The sequence below is a fragment of the Echeneis naucrates genome, chromosome 6 (assembly GCF_900963305.1).
Source record: "Echeneis naucrates chromosome 6, fEcheNa1.1, whole genome shotgun sequence".
Taxonomy (NCBI): Eukaryota; Metazoa; Chordata; class Actinopteri; order Carangiformes; family Echeneidae; genus Echeneis; species Echeneis naucrates.
This window is the reverse complement of record NC_042516.1, coordinates 21354037-21364152: the sequence shown is the minus strand read 5'-3', so window position 1 is coordinate 21364152 and position 10116 is coordinate 21354037. Positions and strand designations below refer to the sequence as shown.

The 10116-nt window shown below is 38.3% G+C and overlaps 1 protein-coding gene across 3 annotated transcripts; it reads right to left on the bottom strand.

The window, feature by feature from the left end:
- Positions 1 to 3088: 3088 nt before the first annotated feature.
- LOC115045339 (cysteine-rich venom protein) lies at positions 3089 to 6587 on the bottom strand. Of its 3 annotated transcripts, none has more exons than XM_029504965.1 (9): positions 6458 to 6587; positions 6107 to 6189; positions 5983 to 5986; positions 5618 to 5718; positions 5336 to 5426; positions 4845 to 4987; positions 4009 to 4097; positions 3577 to 3713; positions 3089 to 3429 (listed from the first exon to the last, which is right to left on the bottom strand). In XM_029504965.1, the coding sequence occupies exons 2-9, from the start codon at positions 6164 to 6166 to the stop codon at positions 3293 to 3295; spliced, it is 762 nt and encodes a 253-aa protein (XP_029360825.1). In that variant the 5' UTR covers positions 6167 to 6189; positions 6458 to 6587; the 3' UTR covers positions 3089 to 3292. The 3 variants fall into 3 exon arrangements, with proteins under 3 accessions (XP_029360825.1, XP_029360827.1, XP_029360826.1); XM_029504967.1 differs by having other exon boundaries at positions 3577 to 3659; XM_029504966.1 differs by lacking the exon at positions 6458 to 6587 and adding an exon at positions 6332 to 6457.
- Positions 6588 to 10116: the final 3529 nt, after the last annotated feature.

Below are 10116 nucleotides of genomic sequence, written 5' to 3'. Positions count from 1 at the left end.
AAACACAAAACTTTGCATTAAATTACAAAACAGCACAAGTGAATGTGAAAATACCAAAGAATTCAATAACCAAATCCTGTAAAAAGAAAACAACAAAAAAAAACTCTAAAAATTAAAAAGAAAATCCATACAAAAACGCAAAACAGCAAATACACAAAATTCTACTTGAAAATACAAAACAAAAAGCACAGAACTGTGAAAATGCACAGAAAAAAACAACACAGGACAAATCCAAGCAAGGAAATCTAGACAAACTAATATACAAACAACATGCAGACTACACAGCAAACCACACCCAATATGAAGCATAAAATTTAACCCATGAACAGAGAAAGAGCAGAAAACGCAGAAAAGAAGCCACATCAAACATTTAAATCATTGTATCTGTAGCTGAGATGAAAGAAGACCGTTATTAAAGACTCCCATAAGTTTCACATGCCGTACGTTAAAGAAACTTTACGTGTCCTTGAAGATAAATCAGTTGATCACAGAAAAGCAGACATTCTTCAGGTTCTATGAGAAAGAATAAAGACTAAAGTGACATAAAAAGCATTCACAGCAAGCTTCACAGGGTTTTCATCGGTTTCATCAGTTAAATAAAGGCTTTGAATGCTTGAAAAACAGAATTTCCTAATCTCCTTCCTCATTGTTATTTGTTGGTGTTGCCATCAACTGTATTCTGTATTCTTTCCCATAATAATTACTTTTTTTGTGTAGTGTCACATTGTGTTGGAGCTCTTCCTCTTTATGTGGAGAGTGCGCAGAGGCGATGGACTAATCTGAGCGGAGTGATGTAACACCTTCTGACAGAATCTCATGCTGTTGTATCAGAGTTCTTGTGAAAAATAAACCCTCCTATGTGATCAAACTACAATCATCACAAATCATCAGTTCCTCTGAGTTAGTCAAGATCTTTGAAATAATGGTAACACTTGGTACAACAGAGGCCTTACATGTAGTTAATAACGCCAAACAAACTGTCACTTTCTGCACAAGACGCAAACTGAGTGATGAGGCACATAATTCAACATGATGCATCACGGGCCAGTGGTTCAGGTAAATCGATAGAAACTATACATTGTGGTATACAGATACAGGTGACATGATCTGTACAACAGAGCCATCTGCTGGAATACGCAGATTATGGATTTCTGTTTATTCTGCAGTAGGCATTTGTTTATTATCTGAGGTACAATGTGGCTTTCCATGACAATATACTGCTTGTCTGACCTGTTTAAACAAAGAACAGCCAAATATTAATCCCTATGCTCATTCCATATGTCTCCTGGTTGTAAAAGCGTCACTCAAGAAGACAGAAGTAGACATTTTCTTTTTAAACATATTAGATTTCATCAGGCCCCCCATCCTGACCCTAACCCTATTAAACTGGAATTAGCCTATTAGTGACACACATGGCATTGGTCTTCAATGAAACATGATTTCAGAGACATGTGTTACATTTCTGACTTAATAGGAGATAAACCCGGATCAGAAGAGTACCAGTGAATGATATTTAACCTGCTTGCATTAATCATCAAATTCTTTTGAAGCAGCATGCATGAATGCAGCTGCCTGCCAAATCATGTACTTTAGTTAATTTCCGTATATCAAATGTGGTTCTAGCAACGTTTGTGGTTTTTATTGTTGCCTCATTTTAGTTCCTACCACCAAGAAAACTGAGCAGTATCAACACTCCAGTTAAAGTTATCAGTCGTCAAAATATAACATTGAACACGGTATTATTGGGACACGGTGTCATGGTGCTGTGCCAAGTCACAGAGGACTTGGCACCGGCCCTCCGTTGCCAACTGTTATGCAAGTCACTGCACCAAAGCAGTTTCCCTCTAAATCTGTCTGCTGCGGGATGACGTAACAGTAAAATGGGAAATGTACCTGGAGATGCTCTCCGTGCTTTATTGTTGAGAGAGGTGGATCAGTTCAGTCTGTGTTTGCTTTGTCAAAATATAAAGAACGTAGCTTTGGCTGCCCCCTTCATTGAGACAGCAATTGTACAATCAATTGGCCGTCTGTCTGAATAGCAACACCAACGTTAACAACAGGCCCATTTTTAGCTGCTGCACTCATCAATAGCGGGTCATTACCGCTGCACCGGTTGCTCTAACCTCTCATCCTGCATTCATTTCTTTTGTTTCAGCTGTTTTTGCAGTAAGGTGTGGGTACAATATGGATGAATTCATTTAAAGTTTTAGGTCCAATAATGAACTCAAGTAGATTTGTCTCTTTTCTGGTCTCCACCAACACCTGAAATAAATAGCTCTCCATTGAACTTATAAGCACTGTGTGGCATGTATAGAGAAGGACCTTATTTTTATCTTTCCTCCAACTGATTCTGGGAAATTAATGTAACTGAGAGCAGCTGTCTGCTGGCGCTGGCAAAGAGGTTCGTGGAATGTAGGACATTAACAAGACAAATCTGTAGAGCAAGGGAAACTGCAGCGTCAGGTGATAATTCAAAAAGGGTTTGTCAGTATGAGCAATTCCTTTCACATTACACACTGAAATTTGGCCCATTGCTTGGATGAATGCATTGATTAGTGCAGCTTTAACACTGGAAAGGTTAACAGTCACTGAAAACAGCAATTTGTAACATTTACAGACTGCTGCAACTGTGTTGGAAGTTGCTTTCTGTCGTGGTTTTTACTGCAAAAAGTAAAAGATTCAGTCACGTTTTTTGTTCCATACTTTAATACACAGATGGTTGTAACAGTACATATTGAGACTGGACATAAGATAACTCTCACTGGGACTCCAAATGCCAGTCACAAGGTCAGTCAGTTCACGGGGAACCTTTATGTCTCTGAAGTAATATTGCTGGCATATGTGGTACAAGGACACAAAGAGAGAGGAAGAGCAAAGGAAGGAGAAATATACCAGTGATGGCTCATCTGGTGTTTGGTTTTTCTCGCTTCCTTTAATGTATAAAGAGAAAATTTCCTTCACAACATTTCTTAATAGCTTATATAAACCAGTTTGGCTCTCTTCGCCACACAGATGGCTATAAGTATGAAATAATCCCAAAAACATCAACAGTTGAAAGTAGTAGAAAATCCAGCTCCCGCTATATATGTAAATCTTTTTTTCTTTCACGTGTATTGAGTGTGGCTCATACACTGTGTATTTATTCTCCCACTGCAAATATAATGGAAATGTATAATTATTCCAAAACAGCCCCTTAACTGAAGACAGTCAATTAATTCCTCCACACATATCCTTAATAGCTTATATGGAATTAGCCCCAAAAGTTGAAGTTTGCAGACAGCATTGTTCCCGTTTAGCTGACTGGAATGATTCTGCTGGTGCATTCACATGAAGCAGGACACCAGGCAGACACCAGCTTATTGCTGCACCCAAATATTTTTTTCAGGTTTGGACAGTTGAGGTATTTGTTTATGTGAGGACAAGGGTTGTCTGGAATGACAAAGACACACAGTAATGAAGAAGTTAGGTCACATTCTTTTCTGCTTCAGCAGACAATTCTTGTTTTTTAGAAACATGATGTCATGAAGTTTTTGCCGCATAGAAAATACACATTTTGTTTGGCTCAGTGTTTCTTACTGCACAGGTTGTCTTGACAGGCGTCGGGGCAGGAAGCACAGGGGGGTCCAGCCTTATACGGTGGCCATTTATAGAAGTTTCCTCTGTTAAACCATTTGCATATGTCAGTTTCCACCCCATTTGACTCAGAAACTAACCTTTGGGGAAATTTAGAGACAATTTCACAGTTGTATGTTTCCCCTTTTTTAACAAGGGGTAGTGAACTTTGTCCATCACTACATTTACAAGACATGAGGCCACTTCTGCTGCCAAGACTGGCTTCTACATTGACTCAGTGTTAAAAATGACAAGAGTTTGATTGGTCAAGGCTTGGTAGTTAGCAAACCAACTTAACGGAAAGAAAAAAAGCAATAGAAATATCTGCAAACAAGACACTTGCCATCACAAAGTCATGGGTTTAAAGTGTGTTGAAGGTGTGTGAAGGTCACATACGCTCTGTAATAGTGGCAGCCATATAAATAGATGTTGTCATAGCACAGCTTCATTCCACAGCCAACTTTGTACGAGCTGTTCCACACCACCTGACAGCAGAAACAAACTGTTATTCTCAGTGCCATTTCAGTTTTTAAAACCAATAAGCAGTGATGCAAAAACGACTGTTTAAACACCACCATCAATCAATAAAAGTGTGAAAATTGATCTTACAAAAATTGTTTATTTAGGGTAGTACAGGAAATGTTCTTTTGGGGGTCAGGGTTGAATTTTTCATATTTAGGAACTCAAATAATATACTTATTTTATTTTTATTTACTTTTTTACTTATTATTTATTTACAATAATCCATCATTAAATAAAACAGCTACAGAAAGTTACAATAAACTTTATTGAACTACTAGAAAAGTTGGGGGGAGTCCTCAATCAAACTTATTTTAGTTCATATTTTGTTATTTAGAGGAAACAAAAACATATAATCCCCTTTTTAGTTGTTAGCTACAGTTGTGTATTTACACACCTAGCACATACAGAGCCAATGTAACGTTCTCATTGATGCCACATTTCAGATTTTACCAACCAAGCAGTAAGTCTGCAGGTTATGAAGCCGAAACAGTGATCGAAACACAATAAAACACTCAGCAGAGCTCAGAGGACTGGAGTGTCAGCTGATAATTCAGCCCGTTTTCATTCAAGCATTAATTTTATCCATTGTTTTTTTAGGCTTGTCAGTTAAAAGGCAGAAGAACAGCAAAATTGCATCATGATCTATTGTTATTGCTGCCATTTTTTTTTTAATCAATACATTTATTTTGGCATGAACAGCTAAGTGTTACCTGTGTGTAGTGACCGATAGCGTGGCCATTGGTGGATCCATTGGGATACAGGTAGAATGACACCTCACTGTGCCAGGCGCCGATGACAGCCGTCCAAGACATCGGTGTAGATGCATAGAAGAGATTCTCACCCAATTCATATCCTGCTCGACGGTGAGAAACACATGGCAGTGGTGATTAATGGTCTGCAAATGTACAAGCTTGTTTTCATGTCTCAGTCGATTACATTATCTAGATAAAACAGAGTTCATTAAAATGCCTATTGATGATAATCTCTGTAAAGATAACGTACCCTACTCTGTAATTTGTTGTTATAAGAAAATATGAAGACAGGAGATAAGATAATGCTCGCAGTGACTCTGACCATCAGTCACCAGGTCAGTCAGTTCACAGGAAACCTTCATGTCTCTGAAGTAATAATTCTGGCATATGTGGATCAGGATGAAAGGGAAACAAAGCGATGGGGGGGGACAAAGGAAGGAAAAATATACCGTTGAGCATGCGGGTGCTGGGTGCTCCGTGAGCCAGAATACATCTGTCAACCCAGGCTTGAGCACTGACTGCTACCTCCGCACTGTAATCCTGGAGATTAAAAAAAAAGAAAAAAAGAAATAACAAATCCCAAATTTAATTTCAAGCAGACATCCAAATAGTATAACGTTTATTTTATTTACTTATTTATTTGTCTTCCTGAAGACTTGGGAAAGCAAACTCTAAGTGTCATCGACGGACGTTATTCTAGCTACTTTAATTCCAGCAGAAAAAGGACCAACCATCCTCAGCATGTCAGAAGCTGTCGGTTGAACTGCTCGCCTGAAGGCATTGTGCTTGTCAGCGATCTCAGTCTGGACCTTTGTGTTTTCTGGGCAAATATCTGCATGCACACACACACGTGGAAACACCAGATTAAAATACACAATAGAGATATATTTACTCCTGTGGCTTACTAAGCACAATGTGACTCAAACATATCCTGCTTTAATTACTATGATATTACTTAACATTACAAAAGGGCAGACAGAAAGGATCGCGCCAAATCCCTCGTTCTTAGTGGGAGAATCATTGGCAACCTCTCTGAGTTAATAAAAAATAAAACATCACTGCACAGTTAAACGTGCCTGATGCAGTTTGTGCTTACCTTGCTGTGGACGTGGGTGCAGCAGAACATATGAAAATGAGAAAAAAATTCAAGTTTAAGTTCTCATCATGGAAACACAGAAGAGAAAATATTCTTCCTAAATTTTTCCAACATTTCTACTCACCACATTACAGGCAGAGTGCACTTCCTGCAGTGTCAAGATGCAAATTATGAATGCAAACATTTTCGTAACAAAAAGCCAAAGACCTGCATTGGGACGAAAACAAAGCAAAATGAAGAGTATAAATATATATCTATTTTATTTATCATGCAATTTTTTTTTTACTTATCATTCCAGTTTTATCATTTAAATCCATTTTGATACAGAAACAAAAATGAAAACATTTACGCAAAGATCATATTGCTCTTCAATGGATGAAAGCTTCCCTCTAAACTGTGATTTTCTTTGTATCATTAAAATATAGAATTACTAAAACAAAATAAATGAAGGATACTGCTGCTCTGGGAAGCGTACCTGCACCCGGGTCTTCAGCAGGTGGAGGTGAGTTGGCACTTCCCTCTCCGTCCTTTTATGCACGCAGTTCAACTGTTCACATTATTCCCAGACAGAGCACATTCCCCTATGGCTGCTCACAATGCAGGAGTATCCCAGGCTTTAGATTATTGACACAGGACAGAAACAAAACTATCACACAGCACCGAAGAGGTTCAAAAGAGGGCAAACTCACAGGGCGCAAACAAAGAATTGTTCAGCCCAAGGGCTTATTAACAACCTGACATTGTTTAAACACTATTAGAGTGAAGTCATGCAGTGCAGACACACCCAGAAAGGTGAGGGACTGGAAAAAGCTTTATATTATATTGAAATTAAATAATTTTATTCGCTTGTTAATTAATTAATTAAAACAAACATAAATATGGCGGGCAGCACGGTGGCATAGCGCTGTTGCCCCACAACAAGAAGGTTGTGGGTTCAGTTCCTGGCCTGGGGCTTTTCTGTGTGGAGTTTCCGTGTTCTCCCCGTGCTTGGGTGGGTTTCCTCCGGGTACTCCGGTTTCCTCCCACCGCCCAAAGACATCATGTTTGGGTTAACTGGTGACTCCAAATGGTCTGTAGGTCTGAGTATGAGTGTGAGTGATTGTCGGTCTCTGTCTGTCTCTGTGTGTTGGCCCTGTGATGGACTGGCGACCTGTCCGGGGTGACTCCTCCCTCGTCCAGTGTGAGCTGAGATTAGCTCCAGCAGCCCCCTGCGACCCAGAAACGGGTAAACGTCAGAAGATGAATGAATGAATCAAAGATAAATGTGGTGAGTAAAAATGCAGGAATAGTTGCTAATGTCAACAAAATGCAAGATTTGAACAATTCTTCAACATAATCTCATTCATTCATAACAGTCAAATGTAAATCATTAACGAGATTAATGAAATACCTGGTTTAGGTATTTAATTTGTTTTATTTAGTGATTGAATGAGAAGGGACGAGTGCCTCTTTGTATTGGCAGTAATTCATCTAACTACGTCATGACGTGAACTACTGCCACAGTGTTATCTTCCAACAGCCTTGCATTGACTTAACGCTACGCTCTGCTCTCTGTTGATTCTTGATTATAAGTTAATACACAATAAACATTATGCTGCTCTCGCCTCAATCCTCAATACTTTAATTTATTATTTGTTATGGCGTACAATAGATAGTTGGAGTCAAACAGTCTCAAACAGAAGTTCTATTGAACCTGAGTCTTTGAGAAAGCTTAGCCCTGTTATCCTTTATCAATTCCACATGATACATTGATTCTTCAGAAAAAAAAAGACATTATAATATCCCAGAAGATGACTGATTTCCTGCTTTGTTGATCCTTATGAATATTGAAGAATATTACTGTAATGACAGAAAACCAATCAATTACTTTTTCACTAATGTTCCTCTGGAAATAGTTTTTCACCTTGTGAGTAGGATTATTTACCAATTTAGAGGAGAAACTCTGAGTGAGGATTTGACCAAAAAGAAAAACCAGAGTAGACTCCACTCAGGCCACCATGTCAGACTGTACCTCAGTGACGCTCGGAATCAAAATCTTTTTTCTGAAAACAAAAAATTGTTTGTTGACCTTCTTACAGATCATATGTTAATGAACCATTTGATTTGCCCTCATTTTATTTTTAAATGATTGTTTTGAGCCTACTGATGTCGAGGTGTCCAGACAGAAAGGTTTAAGGAAACTCTCTTGCTCTCTCGGTTTCCAATGACATGTTTTTCCTCAGACTCTTCAGGATTCATTTTCTGGAGAATGTATTTCTATAAAACACCTCCATCAGCCCAAATAATAATACTAAAAAAAAGATTTAATGTAAGCTGTAAAAATTGTGAGATTATCTGACAATGTTCTGATAATGTTTGTGAAACTAGTTTCATAAAAAGGTAAACTAGCAGTACAATAACAAATGCAACCCACATTCAGTTTGTTCTGTCATCGGTATTAAATGATGATGGATAACATGGGTGGAGCATTTTATGTACTTATGGCGGTGCATATATCCACATATGCTTTTCTTGGAACAAGATAAGAATAAAGGTGCTCTATTTAAAGAAATAGTCACCATGACAGAGAGTGCAGCCACCAGAGAACAGCCCTGGGTCCAAAACTGCCAACGTAATGCAGCATGGCTCTGGAAATTATACAAGCAGAAATCCTCAGAAATCCTCTTTCTTCTCATCCTGCTGCTGAAGTCAAGCAGTTAATCATCAGAGTGAAGAACAGCGTGCTGGTCAAACTTCTAAATATAGCCTTCAGATATCTGTGAAAAATAAAACAAGGCATTTTCTAAAATACAGTGTAAACAATATGTATTTTCAAAAACAAATCTTCGAGACATTTGAGTGAATCTCACTGTATCATGATTGAATTCTTGTTAAAAGATTTGTTACACAAATGCTAAAGTGTTAAATGCTAGGCTTTAGTAACCTTTTACACGGTCTCCGGAAGTAAAAACTGCAGCCAAATCAATCATACCAGTCAGAGAGCTGACTTGCTGAGGCAAAAAGGGGGAGGAAAAAAGAAAAAGCATGAATGCTATCAACAAACACAATATTTTAATCAACCATCATCAGTTTATCGTGCGTAGATTTCCATACCCACAAAGAAAATGGAGGTAAGTATATATACTGTTGTGCAGCAGGTAACAAAGAGGTTTGTCTTTATCTGTCTTTTGTGTATGATGTGAATCACAACTTGAATTCAATGGGGAAACAGGAAAAGAAAAACCCAACTTTATTCACATGACTGTGTTCATTGTCTAGGAATTAAGCATCTGAAGTACATTCAACTATTTATTAAATTACAGGTTTTTTTTATTACATATACATGAATTGAGTTTAATTTGCCATTTGAGGAGCAGGCTTCACTTTCTCTTATCTCCACTAGGTGGCTCTATCACATCTCCAGTCACAGAGCAGCTGTGGAAGCAGCTGAGGCCTGATGAAAAAAAATAGTGACTACAATAGACCCTGGTGATTAACAAAACGGCTTCATTTGAAAATAGGGAGATTCATTTATGTTCCCTCAGTGATGGTTTTCATTCCAGCGTCCCATAACTTGACTGAGCCCTCAGCCGCTCCACAAAAACCAGCTTTCACAAACACAATGCTTGACTGCCCATCTTTATAACTCTTCTGATGTTATCTGTCCCATTTCAGTTGTTCTGCAGTTCTCTGGAGAAACATATCTGCATTCAGAGCTGCGGCCCTTTGAGGGCATTTTTTTGCAGTTAGGTCAGTATTTTTTTTTTTTTTTTTTTACACCAAGTCACAGGACATTAAACACAACTAATTTGCAGCAAAACAATAAAAACCAGTGAAGTGAAGGTTTGAAGATGACATCATGTAAATGTCATCTTGCCCCATATGCATTTTACTTTTTGGCTTGTTTTTTAGCAAATTCTTACCCAAAGCTAAAGAATGTTGGCAGTTATGGTGATCATTGTTGTCATTCAAGCCTCAGTACCAGTCAGACCAGCATCTGTTTCATTCATTTAAAGGGCTGGAAACCAGTGAAGCATTCATTCAATTCCAACAACACCTCTTCCTTTTGTTCTTTTATTCCAACCCCAGGTTTCTCCATTTGTCCCCCCCCTCCAGAAAACATGATTCTGAAATCAGCCATACTTTCCCCAGATA

Excerpts from the sequence above, each read along its gene's own strand:
- LOC115045339 (XM_029504965.1), bottom strand. The coding sequence starts at position 6,166 with ATGTTTGCATTCATAATTTGCATCTTGACACTGCAGGAAGTGCACTCT. Across the intron at positions 5,427-5,617 it reads CTTCTGACATGCTGAGGATG|GATTACAGTGCGGAGGTAGC; the intron begins GTTGGTCCTTTT and ends TTTAATCTCCAG. Across the intron at positions 3,430-3,576 it reads CTGTCAAGACAACCTGTGCA|ACAACCCTTGTCCTCACATA; the intron begins GTAAGAAACACT and ends TTGTCATTCCAG.